A 16,820-nucleotide genomic window follows, 5' to 3' on the forward strand; every position below is an offset into this window, starting at 1 on the left:
ATTAATCATCGTCATCATCTTCTGGTACAAATATATCATAATCCTCAAGAAAACTAGCTCCATGCATCGAAATCATGCCTCCAATATATAAAAATGGAGTCGAAACTATGAATAGTTTTGAAAGTCCCAAGAATTCACGCTTTGGCCTTGGCAATATCGCTCCATTGGATGTATAAACAGCAGTTCTAGCAGGCGTTCGTCGCAGCATCCTTGATCTCTGTATAAAAAGTTTCCTAATCCCTGATGATCGCAACATGACTGATATTTAGTTGTAATGCTCCCTATTCTGCTATTGTTTGCGCTATAGAACTAATAGGAAAAAATTTCAATATATTTAAATATGTATCAGATGAAACTTAGGATAGGAAATACAAATTTATCCCGGATGAGTGGAAAATCGACAGGACCACTTAACCATATGGCGAACCACAGCCTCTCGTCCGATTACCATTCCATGTCAGGTACCTACCTACGGCATGGTATCTGGTAGGCCTATTTGTTTTCGGAAACATGGACCGGATGGTGGGGGAAGCCGTAACCGCTACCGGTTCCCTACGGCGGCGAGGAGTAGACTACAGTAATTCTCTCGCACATAGCCACTCCCGCATGCAGGCACATAAACCTGGCGATGACGAGCGTATTCCTAACGCTTAGCAGGATAAGCCACATCGCCGCGCCCAACTTGTAGCAGTGACGCCTGACGGTGGTACCGGTACCGTATGGCCAAGTTAGTAGAATTTACAATTCAGCATCAGCTTCAGGTATTACAGACAGTAGAAGACACTGACAAAAATCAACTGGCAGAACCAAAATTGCTTTATAGGAACGCACCATTCCTACTTATTGAGTCAGAGAGTTTTGCAGTTTTAAAAATCCTAGAACTAAAGCTACGGTACTGGTACAGTGGTAAGGCCAGATCTGCAGATGATACCGTAATCTTATTTTCTGCTATAGCGCTAGGCCTACCATTCATTGTCCAAGCAGTTATAAAATTGCTCAGTTTTTCAGTTTCGGTGTATCGGAACAAGAAAAAGTCGAACAACCGCTTTGTGAAGATAAATCATAATTAACTGAATATAGTTCGCTCACGCTTTTTTCATCTTCGTTTATTTATGTTCTCTCGTTACGCTTGAGCGGGGCTGTAGAGTACCGGTATCCTTTAGGCGCGATTTTGTGCTGTGTGCAGCCCAGTCCTCATACGTAGCCGATAGCGAATGGTAATCAGAAATGAGATACCGTATCAGCACGATTAACATGCAATGACTGCAAGTTAACAGGTGTAGGCACACACCGTACGACATAAAGGAATGGGTCAAACCAGACGCAGGGATGACTAACGGATGCTATGACAATCTGCTTCATCCTAATCTAATGCCTCCGGATATCTTCCTAGCTATTTACATTAAATAATCATTCCAAATACGCAAATAAATTCTAAAAGAAATCCGCTTCCCTAAGCTTCAAGATATAATAATATGGATAATATAGCAAAATGATTACGTACAGTCCCGCTCAAGTGTAGCAAAGCGGCCGCGAGCGAACTATATTCAGTTAATTATGAAGATATGATGTTGATGCCCGAGAGTTATACAACCGTAAATGACACAACTCAAGAGGCGCAGTTCTTACCACTTCATGGCAGCTCCTGCCACGAACCAACCGCGGCAGCTCTTGCCATGGTTTTATAGCGCTATTCAGTATTCAGTAATTAGTTTTAACGGTATATTCACAAATTAATGTACCAGATTTTAATTGATCATGCGGAAATATATCTACTTAAGCCCTAACCCCAAATCCATCAAAACTGTATCCATAAAAAAAATGTTCCAACTTACGCAATATTTGTCATTATTTAAGGGACAGCCCTGTCTTTACGGCCCACCTGCCGTGGTTACGGCCGCAAAATTTTATCTGCCATGAGTTTTCACTTTGCTGCCGCGGTAACGGCAGCTCGTCATTGGTTTGTGGCAGCTAAAAATTCAGTCGCCAATCGCCATAGGTTTGGCCAAAGCGTATATATTTAAAATACAAGCGAGACAACGCTCAGACAATAGACGCCATCTTGGGCCTATTGTAGGGCTGGGCATTTCGAATCGAATAGTGCTTCATTCGAATCGGTTCAGAGCTAAATTTCGAATCGCCGCCATCTTGCTTTCTTATTTTCGCCAATGGTCGAGGTGAATTTCCGAATTTTTATTTCATTGAAGTCATATTTTTTCAACGCAGTTCTAATATATGACTATTCTCTGCAGTGAGTTATTGATAAAACGTGTTTGTTATTGTGTGTGAACGCTCAGTAATCTATCTGAGAGATGTATTCTCAGTAATTCATTTGTTAAGAGGATCAATTACAATAAAAAAGTCGCTTACAATTATATATTTCCAAGTATTCGAGATTCGATTCGAAAAAATTATTCGATTCGATTCTGAAATCACAAGATATTCGAAAATGCCCAGCCCTAGCCTATTGTTCTCGGCCATCTGAAACGGCGTCATTTGTGAAGTTTGCACACAATTATTGAAACGTACCTATTATTTTCACTAATATTTTAGGTAGAAAAATTTTGAAGGTCGCGTTTTGAAGGAGAATCTTAGCCTAACACGTTGATATTCTTTCATGTTTGCCAAATTGCATTTATAGTACATTAAATTGTCCTTGAAGACAAGTATACCGGTTCCGAGTTGCTTCTGAAGTAAGTTGACCATTCTAATCGTCATAATTAACCATTTGACAATGGCATTTCCTATGACGTCACAGATGAAAATTTGTATTCATTCGTCGAAATTACCGGCCGACTCAACTTCGCTTCAATGGCCGTTTCCATTCACTGGTTAACATTTTTCGTCCATCAAGTTCATTAATGCCCTATTGCTCAGTTCCAAGCTGTACTAGAAGAACAAATGACATTGTTGCGGAGACATTTTACAGCGCCCAATTGGCGTAACACTATAAAATCTTCGAAAAAATGATCAAAAATGGTTCTACACGTTGTGTTTGTGGTCAAATTTAACGCATTAGATAGTTTTTATGCTTAATATCGTTATATATTTAGGTAGCATATAGCCCAAAGTTCAAAACCCACCCTTCGGCTTCATTCTAGCCCTTATAACAGCTGACTTATTCGATTCGGTACAACAACACGACGAAAATTTCCCATAAGGCTCCATTGTTTCTCGTTTCCCAAATATGGTACAAGATGGCGTCCATGAACTTGTTAACATCGGTTAACATTAGGCAAGTTGGTTGCCGGCCCTTGGGGTTTGGCCGTAGCGGCCATGGTATGGAAATACCGCCATGGTTTTGCGGCAGCTGCAGACGCAAACTCTACGCTACGCCTACGGTACCGATCAATCGCTTTGCGAAGATGCGATGTCGGGGCTTGAAAGGCAGACGACTCGCTCCTCCGCTTCGCTTCCGACGATTGTGAGACATCGGTTCTCGATAACTCGCCTAAGGTACGGTACTTGCTTAGGCTGATATTAGTTGAAAACGAACTTTAACGACACCACGAAATGCTGTTCTGTACCATTTCGTGGGCCCCCGCATACCTGCCGTTCATGCACCCCACGAAATTTTCTCATAGTACAATAGTATCTTCACAATACAGCAATATGCGTCTCAATACCGCCGGTATATCGTACTGTCCAATTTTACTGCACTGGAAATAGCCTATATCATTTTGTTTTATTCTTTAACATACCGTAATTCTTACTGTTATTTGTTGTCGGTCTTGCAGTGTGCTTGGTTTGTTATAGAATGAATAAACATGCTCGGTGGATCGCTCGAACAGTGTTAGTTAAGCCGAAAAATCCTGATCCAGAAGAGGCATATCGTCGTTTGCAAAAGCATTTATCGAAAGAAGGTCATATTTCTGACTGGACCAGGTTAGTAGTAACCACTGTACCGTACTACTTGACAAGGAGATTACGAATAGACTTCTGTTAAAGGTGTACTTCTGAACTTGCTTGATAGTAAAAGCTACGATACTGTATCACAGATCTGCAGATATAAACATAGACTATACCGTCAATACACATTTGAAGTCTGAGAATATGGTGAAACCATGAACTCTCAACACAGCAATAGAGTATAAGCCTTTGACGCTTAAAATTGCTTTTAGTGTAAAAAATAAATGTTTCTGATATGCGCAAGAACGATAACGTATTGGTTTTCTTATTCTGTTGAATATATTTATGTATACGTTGTGCTTTTCAAGTGTCTCAAATAATATTATGTCTTCATTTCAGAAATCGCTATTTCGAAAAACCTTTTATGAAACGTCGCAGATTGGCTTATGAAAATTGCAAACAAATTTACAATGATGAAATGCGTCGAAAAGTCCTATTTGTTTTAAAAGGCAAACACAGAAATCCCTGGAGAGAAGAATAATCTACAGATTTGATTGAATTCCAAACATTATATAAACATTGAACAATGGCATTGCATTTACGTTGCTGCTGTTCGCGAAGTATAGTAGCAGTTAGACATTTGAGCTGTTATGCCTCAAAAATTAACTCAAACAAATATATTGCAAGGAGCTTATCTTCTGCCTTGACACAGCGATCTAACAACCAAGAACACCCATTCTTTACACACGGAAAAAATATTACCACAGGTTCGAAAATTAATATTTTTAGTCAAACATTAAGACCAAGTTGGATATGGTGTTCTAAATGGAAATTTATATAGAAGAATCATATGTCTATGGTATTACGCTATGGGCGAAATAACATACTTTGTTATGTATATCATGAGATGTACCGGAGCTTTATTGAAGTATAGATGTTTTTATTAAGACTGCATTGTGCATTTACTTCGTACAATACACATTATATCATGTCTTTCATTGATGATGATGTGGTAAACTAAGCTATTTATGCCAAAACGAATTGCGCTAATTCTCGGTGTTTCACTGTTTTAAACGACAACAAGTTCTTAGCATTTCTCTACTTTTTCAGCAAGAAACTTTTTTACTGGTTCAAGACTGAAGTTCATTCAAACATTTGACACCCCAAATCCGAACAGTCTCAAATTTGTTCCGGGAGAACAAATAACTGGAGGTTTCACTGTTGATTTTCCTGATTGGACTCATTCACATAAATCACCTCTCGCAAAAAGATTATTCAGCATTGAAGGGGTAATTGTTTAATTTTTCCTTTTTTTCTCACCACAAAGAGTCATTCCAACTCCATAGAATTTAGAACTTCAACTCCAGCTCCAGTGAGTTCGAAAATACAACTCAAACTCAAGGGAAAACGTTCAAAATTTGACTCCCAACTCAGCAGCCCAGCTTGTCGTGTATAACACAGTGATTTTCGACCGGTTTTCCTCAAAACACTGGTGTTCCGTGAAAGACCTTCAGGTGTTCCGTGTCAAATTGTTGTTTCACTCTTTTCTGATTGGCATATCTTTTATTATATATATATATATATATTTATATTATACAAATTAAGAATAAAAAATTACTCATTTGGTTTTAGGATGAGTTTGTTGCGTGATGATGGAAATCCACTGTGCGAATATCCTTCTGAGTTCTCATCACATCTCATACGGCACGTTATGTCAATTTCTTTGGTTATGGTGGATAGATATTTGAAAAGAAAAGCAGACAAATAAAAACAATTATTTGGTGTCCCGATAAATTTTGTGTAAAAAGTTTTTGCGGTTCAAACTCATGCGTTCCATGTTATGCGTCATGGCCTGTATTTCAGTGAAGGTGTTGCGAGCTTGGGAACCTATGGCCTGGTAGTTGGCTTACTCTTAAATGGGCAGGCCATGAAAAATACCAGTCTTCCCAACTTAGTGCTTCCTCAGCTGAGTGATGGCTTTCATAGAGAGCGATAGTGATATTACTTATAAGAAAAGTTACCTCATGCTTTTGTGAATTCGCGTGATTGGCATCCAGATTAAAAAATGAATTTTTTAGGTCAAAAGTGTATTCTTTGGTCCTGATTTCATTACTGTTTCAAGAGCTGATGAGGATGTTGAATGGAAAATACTGAAACCTGAGATTTATGCAACCATCATGGACTTTTTTCAATCTGGCTTACCTATTCTATCTGGTTTGTAGAAATTTTCAAATTCATGTATGCATTATACTTTTTCACATTAGTCTGCTGCCAACATCTATATTACATGGAGTTAGAATCATTGAAACAAAATTATATGATATGTATATCGGTTAAATATATTCAAATACCTATTACTTTTGCCACTATTAAACTTGCTACACTTCAAAAATATTTTGTTTTGCCAGTATTAGGTTTGTTATCTATTTATATTTATTGTTCATACATAAAGGAATAAATGAAAAGTTTTGAAATATAAATATCCAAAATAAGGCGGGCAAGATCAAATCTAACAAATATTTTTATTCAGCTCCACACCCCTTCAAAAAATTGTCTACGTCCCAACGTTTGAGAACCACTGCACTGGAATGTTTTGAATATGACTGGTAAACATAAATACCTCAATTATCTATCTGTATGTTATTGCAGATGATGGGCCCTCACCTGACACTGTTATACAAGAAGATGATGATGATATTGTAGCTATGGTGAAAGAGTTATTAGATACTCGTATTCGACCAACAGTAATGGAAGATGGTGGTGATATTATATATAAAGGATTTAATCACGACACAGGAATTGTTCAATTAAAAATGCAGGTAAATAGTCGTTCATTTTTACAAGTTATTTTTGTAAAATTCAATTGGGCATAATGTAATGCAACCCGTTGCAACTATAGGTAATCCAAAATGTTTAATGTTTTTACATTGGTCATATACTGTGTGAAATGTTTATATATACTGAGTTTTCATTTATCTTGAATGATCTGTTTTTTATGGTGTTTGAAATTCTTCATTAATAGAATATTGGGCACCCAAGAAGTGGGTGGAGGTAACTAATTTTAGTCGCCTACTGTACATCAAGTTGTGTTCAGGGACTGAAACCTATATATATTCACTTGGCTAACACAGACAGTCCCCGAACTTGTAATAGAACTAAAATAGGGAAAATCGGAATAAAATGGCCTATGGCCTAACCTGGTACACACACTACGGGAGTGCCGCATATTGAAAGCCTTAGTCTTGTGTTAATTGGGATCTTAATATTACTGAGGGAAACCAGGTTTTCAGGTCAATTTTTTCTTTCTTTCTAGGGTTCTTGCAGTAATTGTCCGAGTTCAACTGTAACTCTAAAGAATGGGATTGAGAACATGATGAAATTTTATATTCCTGAGGTCAAAGGTGTCGAAGAAGTTCGAGATGAACTTGATGATGTATCAGATCAACAGTTTGAAAAACTTGAAAATATGATAAGAAGAAAAGAAGTGAAACAACAAGATGAATGAACGTTTTACGTCAAACATTGCTTCATAGCAATCTGTTATATTGCAAACCATCATTGTTTAGTTATTTGACTTCCTGTGTTCTCAGATCATACCAATACAAACTTAAGAGTTGATGTAAATTGTTGGATAGCTTGAAGGCAGTGCTGGGACTAGGGAGAGAATAATTAGCTCCAACATGCTTTAATTAAAGTTGAATGAAGTGTTCCTCAATCTTTTTTTATCATGGCCCACTTGGCAAAGCCAAATTTTTCACGACCCTCGGCAACTAAAATTGGTAAAGATTAATAATAGATGCTATCATTTAAAACTGCAACCAATTATAAATACTTTAGGTACTCGTGTAGTATGTGCAATAAGATGGCGAACACCAGAATGTATTATGTGTATCAGGTTAGGGTTAGGCCATAATTTCAGGTACGAATAGTACAGGAGTCACTTTGCCAGTCCCCGAACTCGTAATAGAACTGAAATTGGGATAAAATTATGGCCTACTGGTACACATACTATGTTCAGGTGTCCGCCATATTGTTGCACATACTACGAAAGCGCCATACTGTACGAACTCACCCACATTTCATCTGCCATTCGCTAAGCATTCAATGCTCGCAGTGATAAACTAGAACAATTACTGCTCCACTGCACTTTCTATCAAACCCAGTTACTACTATACGCATCTGGTTTACTTTCTACCAGTTCGTCAGCATGTTCTGAATCCTAAACAACTAGGACTTAGAAGCAAAGTTGTGACCAATAGTACCGTTACGCCTGATGGCTCGTCGAGAAGAAGATCCATGATTAAGGTTTGGATTCACCCAGCGAACACAAATATGCATATCAACTTCAATATGGGGCATCTTATTCAAGTTGTACTAGTTTTTGAGCATCAGTAAATGTAAGTCCTCAAAATGCTAATCTGGTCATTAATTTAATGTGATCTAAATTAGGGAATAATTGCTGATTTTAATAATCTCAACTAGCAGGGAAGCTAGTGGCACTTGTAATGTGCGAAAAATTCCCTTACTTCATAGAATGTCATGCCAGAGCCGTTGCAGCATATCTAATATTGCACACATATCTAAAATGCGCCAAATCTATCCTAATGCTGAAAGGCAGGCTGACGAAATCAAATGACTGAATAGATTCTCAATCACATCACCCTATGCTACTGCTCATCTGTAAATAATGTCATGGAAGGCTTTAAAGAAATAAACTTTATTAAAGCAAAAAATCATACAGAATTTGTAAAATATAAAAATAATCACATTTGTGAATCTAATTTTTTGTTTCGCCTGGTTTTATTCTTCAAGATGGGTGAAGGTGGTGTTGATTTATCTATCTCATATGTATCTTCTGTTCTGTCGCTTACTAAATGCTCCTTGTCGGTTTTATTTGTTGAATGTTCAATGGTGCATGACTTTTTGTAACTCTTGTCAGACTGTGGAAATTCATCGCCAGAATGACAACGTTTTTTGGTCGGTGGTGCCTTCACAGGAACTTCACAAGATAACATGGTTTCAACAGTTTGTTGCAAGATTGATTCAACTTTCTGTCTGAGTTTTCGACTGGATTGTATTGTTTGCTTGGTCTCTCGTGTTGCTGAATTCCTATTTTCTTTATCTAAATTGACATATTTGTCAAAAGTCCTACCATTTGTTGTTGTTAGTGATGTTTCATGCTTTCCTTTTTCCACCTGAGGAAAATATGTAGATATTATTAACAACCTTGAACCTACTCCTAACACAGCTATATCTTTCCTATAAAAATTCTAAATAAATTGATTTAGATGAAATAAGATAATCCATACAAACAGGTGTAGGAATGCAAGATAATGGAGTGATAAAATTCCTGTTTAAAATACCTATAAAGTGAAGAAACATGTGTAAACAAAGAACATGAAATTTTGGAAAAACATTCATTAGTATTCTAGAACAATACAAGAGAAGTGAGATTAAAATTAATAATAGCATACAAGCCCATTTGCCAACTAATTTTAGTTTATTGTGAAAAAACCTCCAAACCGCAATGCAAACATCTAAATACAAAGAAACAAATCTCTACACTAACACATTTCTCTTACCACATTGTTGTCAGCATCTAAAATAGCAGCATGTTCAGTTTCAGTCATTTCATATGCATGGTCACACAACTGTCTTTGTGAAAGTTCTATCCATTTGCTCGGGATATCTTCTTTTGGAAATTGAGTATTGGAAGTTATTGGCTGTGCGCAATTTTCAGTATTTCTTGTCTCTGATTGATTTGAGAATTGATCCTTTTCATCATTCAATTCCCACTCTGTCATCATCTCAGTTGCTAGACCTTGTGTGATCGGGTAAAATTGAATACTGGAGTCTTCTTGTGTTCTGAAATTTCATATGAAAATTAATTTAAAACTAGAAACATAAAAGTAACAAGGAAATAGTGTTGACAGAGCGGGGGGGGATACGGCTATTTTTGACCGGAGGTGAATCACCCTGTTATCCTTTTTATTTTAAACTTCGGGTGTGCCAAAATACCTGCAAATTCGAAAAATATCAAAAATAGCGGTCAATTTAATGGGAATAGCAGTTCAGATTACTTTTCAAAAACTATTTATCAGCACACCTGGACTCTGTATTCTGTTTGTTGTAATATTCTTTCCATGTTGAGCTACTTGTAGCACTATCTTCTTCCAGTTGCGACCTTGCAAGATCTTCAATATCCCTGATGCCCTCAGAAACAACCCTATACTCTGCAACACCATCCTTCATATCAGGTGATTTATATTGATGTAGAAATCTGCCAATGAAGAAAATATATTTGATGTTGCTTGTTTCAAACCAGGAATCTTTACACAACTTGATGAAAATTAGGCAAACAAAATTAGTTACCTCCACATTGGCACTGGCACACATATTTCTGGACCGCCTTTCATTTTTTATCCCAGAGCGTTGAAAAGGTGAACTAGTATTTGAACTGAATACACATTTCAGGTAATAAGTTTATGGTAGTAACCATAACTACAATCAATTGTTCCGAGTTTTAATGTGGTACCAGATGATTCAGTTTCAGGGATTCTATAAACAGTATTTTACAGTATACAGGTCTTTAATCTGACTCTATTGCCTCGTTGGGTATGATTTAACTGGTGGATGTCAGATATTCAGTTATCTTCAAAAATGGGCTAAATTGTTAATACTAACTTTGCCATTTTTTGACAGCGTGAAGGAATTGAATAAGATTCAAATTTTTATGCAACAGGTTCAGGGCCAAGAATTTTACAATGAAATCATAATTTCAGGGGAAATCGATTCCACTCAGATTTTTTACATTGCTTGAAACGTCAAAAACTACTCAAATAACCACCACCTGGTTATTAAATACAAAGACTTGGATAACAAACTAGACAAACCTCGACTGATTTCTCTTATTCAGCATCAGTTTTACAGAAGCAAGATGACTCCACCTTATCCCGAGTGCAGGTATATTATATGATGTTCCTTGTTTATCATTTATCTTTGTCGAAACCTGAAATAAAATTTATTATTAAAACCATTCGCATCAAAAAAATTTAAACACCAAAAATAGGACGATGAATAGAATTGACTTTTAAAGTAAATTTGACCAAGCGATATATTTATCCTATCAGTTACAATCGGCAGAAACCCTTGAGGGTTGACATTGAAATAACAATTTTATAAATTTTAGCTGGTTTTTCAGAAGATTATTTTCATATGCATCATACCCATTACAGAATATTATGCATAATCTTTACTCAAAGAAAATCCACCAATACACTCTATCCTGATATAGATATCTTTTGACTGAGAGTTCAATATGAATAAATACCTGATTTGTGAGAACAACTGCAATGTCAAATTCCATTGCAATGTCTAAGAAAATTCTTCCGAGTGTCATCAAAAATTTGGATCTTGACCGCATATCTTCCTCACCTCGCACGCATTGTGCAACACTGTCCACTACAAGCAACTTAACCTGATTCAAATGAAAAGAAACATCATAAATCAATACATAGAGCAACACATTCAACAGGGAAGTACTTTCTGTAAGTTTTTACAGATATCAATTAGAAAATTTATAGTAAACAGTATAAAAATATGCCATGATTACCTCAAAAACAACATAATGAGTTTTATTAAAAGAGAATAGCAATCGCCAATATTATTCTCCTTGAAGTAACTAATCAATTTAAGATACCAAATATGCTAAAAAATAATTTTCGTGTGATTCATTATGTAGGCTATGTTGATCAGCTTTTAAAATCTCAAATGACTTTGCGACTCAAGTAACTGATGAGCTGTGTGATATGCAGACAATAAAATCCTGTAAATTGGTGGTAGCATACAACATGTTTATAGCTTTCTACTGTACTTCAATTAATGGATTTCATGCATGCCCCTTTCCAATACAATGTTACATCCTGACTAGTGGCAGGAGTAAGGGGGTGTGTACGGGTTTGTGCCAAGTTACCAACCCGTTTTCGTGATGTTGTGATGATCGGTGAGACTGTTTTTGGTTTTTGCTTGAGTCACTAGACAACCGCAGCAAATGGGAGATATGCGTATATTTGACGTATCGAAAATTATGTATTTAAAGCATCTATGTCAATGCAGCTTACACAGTGACATACATATTTTTTCTATAAAGAGGGAACCGTTGTTGGTGAGCTCAATATACAAGAGAACTTGTTATTAAACTTTCGAATTTCATAACAGATCCTGACTCAAAACTAGGTATCATTCAGTAATCATTATCAAACCTTTTGGTGTGATTTCAAAAATTCTTTCATCTGATGCGTAGCTGCAAGTAGTTGCACACAGTTTCTACAAGAAAACAAAAATATTCTGGACATGACTTTGTCTGTTGTAAAATCTTTCATTGACTCAATACATTCTGGACTTCCTGAAAGATCTGCAACACCAATGTATATTTAACCTTGTAAAAGTCTCAAAAAACACAAGAACAAATTTCATTCCTCAATGCTTGTGTCCAACAACGACGATAATAACCCCAACACGCACTTACAAGAGAGTCGTACACGACAGAATACTCGTTTTTATGCATTTTCTCAGAACAAGTCTTAGTATAAGATGATACTCAAACAATGTTAATAAACACCATATTTTCCGGCTAATGAGTCGATTTTATGGACCCAATTTTTTGTGTCTACTTATTGGGCGACTCAGCCAGCTTCAAACTAGAAAATACAGAAAAAGGGCGACAATGTAATGTGACCATTACATGTACTAAGTGGGATCGCATTAGTGAGTAACTTAGGTTGTGAGTAACTTAGGTTGTGTAAAACAGTATCAATCAAAATATAGCGCGCATTTGTGCTTAACTGACAAACCCCAAGTCGGCTTATTAGCTGGAAAAAACGGTAATAAATTTATATGTCACATAAGAGAATATTATTATGGTGGTATAATTCATTTATTCTCAAAAAAATCACCGGCAATTTGATGACAATGCTGAACAGTGGCATTCGTTATTTGAGCGACACGTTGCGGAAAAAATGTTCCCTCCACATCAAGGTAGACTGCTTCACCATCAACACCACCAAGACAAGCAGGAATTTGTACATCTACACAGAGCTGGAAGCAAAATTGAGTTTTCCCTAAACCAGCTTCCCCTGTAAAAGATCAGGTATCAATATTGATAGATATGTTTATGAGTAAAAATTAGATAAATCACAAAAAATATAGGGTCTTGTTTATACCACAATAACTTCTAGTGATCTTGTCATAACCATTTTTGCACATTTTATTTCTATCCCCACCTGCCTGACTGGGTGTGTCATCCAAAACTTATGTCACAAGTCACAACCACGTCATATAGCTTGTCAAAGTATAGCTACGATCGCTCCTCACTATCGACAGCGATCTCTCTCATATCGGGATCGTTAAGCCGATAAAACAAGAGAAATAGCTTGCTTAACTTCAGGTAATTGTATACACGTTTTGGACGACCATTTGTGTATTATGGTGGGCCTTAGCTTATTACATCACTGTGACGTTGTAGTGACCCAATTTTTGGATGCAAAAATTATCAGGCCACGCCCACTAGAAAAACTACACTAGAACCAAAATATGGTTGTGCTATTGATGCTATTTAAATTTCTATGGTAAAAGTTTTAGCACGTCATAAAATTAATTTCAATCTGTTTACCTGGAAAAATGTATATCTATACTGCTGCATTTCAAGTCTCAACATAAAATTTCATCATTGATGTCATGTATAAGTTATAACATCACAAATGCTTGTTCAACAATATGTGAAAACCTGAAAAGAATTTGATAACCTGCAATTTCTGTTATCCTTCCTAAAGGAAATCCTCCACCCATTAATTTATCAACTTCTGATGAAAATGAGACGATATGTCGAATTTCTTTCAAATTCTCTTTCAGCATGCAGGCAACAGATTTCATCACAACCTTTTTTGACAACTGCCCCTAAAAAGGATAAGAAACAAATAACATTTTTTAGTACATAAAAATTTAAGACTACTTTAACTATATTCTAAATTATCTCTCAATTCCTGAATTTTGCTGATTTTTATAACTTATTAGTTTAAAATTATAAACTATTGGTTAGTCATTTGACATTGGTAACCATATACTATTCATTGTTTTTGTTTTGAGAATTACTATATTAACACATAACAATATTGCTGCAGAAAAAGAGTGTAGAATTACTTCACACCAGACTAATCAATATCCCTCTTTATAATGTAATAAGATAACCAAAATAGCAATCATACAAAATAGTACCTCAAACACTCCGCATACATTAGTGCTTGCCTTCAACAACTCATTGCCGAGATAAGGTTTGATAACCTGTATAGAAATAATGACATATTTTCAAAGTTTTAATCCAAATCAATTATTAGAATCGATTCAAAATTGAGCATATTATCATATTCTTGCTTTTAGGAATAATCTAGAATAGTTTTGATTTGAAAAAATAGCTATCTTATATACAATCGGAGATTTACAAGTCGACTGGAAATGTCTTCATTTTAGACTCTTAAAAAAAATCATTTCATTGTTTATCTTAGATTTTCTTTCAGACTAAAACCTATTGAATACACATTGTGCTCTTTGTTGAACAAATTCCATTTTAAAATGCTGTTCCATATTCAGAAAAACCATTCTATGATTTACTAGGTGTATTAGATGGTGATACATGAGATCGCTGGTGTGAGTCCTGGCCAATCCATTGTCCAGAAGAAGACTAGTGCGAGAGAACAACACCTCACGCAGAGTTTAAAATTAAGCCTACTCGAATCCGTCAGATTATATTTTCACATTATAGTTACTTATAAAGAGCAAAAAAGTAAACATTTTTCATGAAGTCTTGCTTGCTCACAAGCTTGCACATTCCTCACCACTGAATTAGGTATGTGCTATACTTATTTAGGCAGTAAAATCTAGTATTCGTGTCCTTTGGGGTGCAGGAGTACTTTAGAAAAAAATGTTTAGCGGACTGGGCAATTTTAATTGATAATCGCAACTGGAGTTATGCTGTAGCCCAAAAATGAAAAATTGAAGCTCATTATATTAACACTTCCTCACATTTAAGATGTGTGCTGCTTCTTCATCAGTGATACCCACTGCTTGTTTCAGTTTATCAACATCCAAATGGACTTTAAAATCATCAATCGTTGAAAATCCGCAACAAATAAGTTTACTACGAAGCAGAGTATCGAAAGGAAGACTCAATACATGTCGCATGCCGTAAGCCATGACAACAAACACATTAATATAGGGCAATTTCAGCTCATTTATTTATTTTCTAAAGTTTAATGCAAAAACGACACAATTTTACAATACGTGTAGTAAAAAACTCAGAAGTCTGAGAGAACAAATATCGCTGTTTTAACACAGAACAAGCATGTGCTCTTAATAAATCACACGAAAGCTAGATTTATTAGCCTATTAGGGCATACTTGAGCCTAGTAATTTTCAACAAATAATGTGAAATGACAAAGTTCTTCAGACAAAATGTGACAAATACATATTTACAAATGTGTTTTTGAAACAAGCCTTTGGTACTATGGTGGGCAATATTGAAGGAACACATAATTTTGTGGCTAAAAATTGAACACCCAGATATTAATTCCAAAAATATGATTTGGGAGGTCTTGATTAACCTCAAAAGCAATAATATTAGTATTCCCAGAATAATAAATACTCCCTACACAGGAAATAGTTAGCAAGAAAATATTGAAAAAACAAACAAATTTACTTCATGGTAAGAAATCTCCTATTTGTATGTTGAGTTTTTCATAAAAATAATTCATGAATTTTCAGGATAAAATTGAACTGATGAAATAAAGATGCACCATAGCCTTATAGAGTGTATAACAAACAATTGAATTCCTGGCAGTAATGTAAATTTGCAATCTGAGAAAAAATTAACTACTGAGGTATGGGATTCAGTCAGAAGGTGCATGCTTATTAATTAACCTTTCCATCAAAGTTAGATTGATACATGACATATTTACAGGTACTGCACCTACGATAGTTTAAATCTTGTAATAATAGTGACTTGTGATTAAACAGCCCAGATAAGTTGTCAAAATTGAATTCAGACAACAAAGACTCTTTAAGATTCAGTATATCTGTGATATCACAAAACAACAAAATGTCCGCTGAAATTTTATACAAACATGCTGATTTTAAATGTATCTTAATAATGCATCACTTCACGATCCACTAATCATTTCAATCGATTTAGTAAGCATTAAAATTTATTATACAGTAAAAATGGATTCATTTATATTATTGGACCACACATCCGGATGAGACCAAAATACTACATTACTCTGGAAATACAACAACAAATAGCAACAATAGGATATCCAAATTAGAAGATTAAATACATGTAAATTTATCATGAAAGTATTATGGTAAAGTTGTCTAATCCCCAGAGTAGAATGCTGAACAAATTGGAATGAAGACATAAAATTTACCCAAAAGATATGAAATGTAAGGAACATAAAATATTGCTGATATTCTGAGCTGAACAGAATCATCATTCATAACAAATGGACACTTTTAGAAAAATTCAGTTTGAACAAATGTTATTAAAATCCCAAATGAAATATTAGGTGCTTTTATAAAGAAATTATATTTGAGAATACCATTGAAATACCGGTAACCTTTTATTTATTCAATGAATGACCATAACAGACATTCAAAATAAGATCGGAATATGGAAGTTGGCTGGTTCTGAATGATATTTACGAGAAGTCAAAAAAACCTTATGACATTTGCATCAATAAGCCAAGCCCACAATCTAAATGTACAGTTTTGAAATGCTTTAATTAGCACAAAACACAAGTTATAACATGGGCTATTTCTGATCGGAATTATTCATAAACAGCATGAGTTCAGGACCTTGGTTTGAGTATTTATCAGTCAATTGAAGTATTCATTAATTCTAGGTTACACATATTAGATCTCTT

The 16,820-nt window shown here is 35.5% G+C and overlaps 3 protein-coding genes across 3 annotated transcripts; 2 read left to right on the forward strand and 1 right to left on the reverse strand.

Moving 5' to 3' along the window:
* The first annotated feature begins 3,712 nt into the window (after positions 1-3,712).
* Positions 3,713-4,390, forward strand: LOC120337246 (small ribosomal subunit protein bS21m-like). Its single transcript, XM_078116728.1, has 2 exons — positions 3,713-3,885; positions 4,249-4,390. The coding sequence occupies exons 1-2, from the start codon at positions 3,758-3,760 to the stop codon at positions 4,388-4,390; spliced, it is 270 nt and encodes an 89-aa protein (XP_077972854.1). The 5' UTR covers positions 3,713-3,757.
* A 45-nt stretch (positions 4,391-4,435) lies between these two features.
* On the forward strand, positions 4,436-7,802 carry LOC120337245 (NFU1 iron-sulfur cluster scaffold homolog, mitochondrial-like). The gene is made up of 5 exons (XM_039404974.2): positions 4,436-4,616; positions 4,960-5,138; positions 5,928-6,063; positions 6,499-6,668; positions 7,163-7,802. The coding sequence occupies exons 1-5, from the start codon at positions 4,436-4,438 to the stop codon at positions 7,352-7,354; spliced, it is 858 nt and encodes a 285-aa protein (XP_039260908.2). The 3' UTR covers positions 7,355-7,802.
* Positions 7,803-8,550: 748 nt separating this feature from the next.
* Positions 8,551-16,820, reverse strand: LOC120337244 (DNA repair protein RAD51 homolog 3-like). The gene is made up of 10 exons (XM_039404973.2): positions 14,926-16,820; positions 14,122-14,187; positions 13,653-13,803; positions 12,804-12,983; positions 12,111-12,262; positions 11,180-11,326; positions 10,743-10,858; positions 9,956-10,129; positions 9,432-9,714; positions 8,551-9,044 (listed from the first exon to the last, which is right to left on the reverse strand). Exons 1-10 carry the CDS (start codon positions 15,094-15,096, stop codon positions 8,613-8,615), a joined length of 1,872 nt encoding a protein of 623 aa, XP_039260907.2. The 5' UTR covers positions 15,097-16,820; the 3' UTR covers positions 8,551-8,612.

The sequence above is a fragment of the Styela clava genome, chromosome 10, assembly GCF_964204865.1.
Source record: "Styela clava chromosome 10, kaStyClav1.hap1.2, whole genome shotgun sequence".
Taxonomy (NCBI): domain Eukaryota; kingdom Metazoa; phylum Chordata; class Ascidiacea; order Stolidobranchia; family Styelidae; genus Styela; species Styela clava.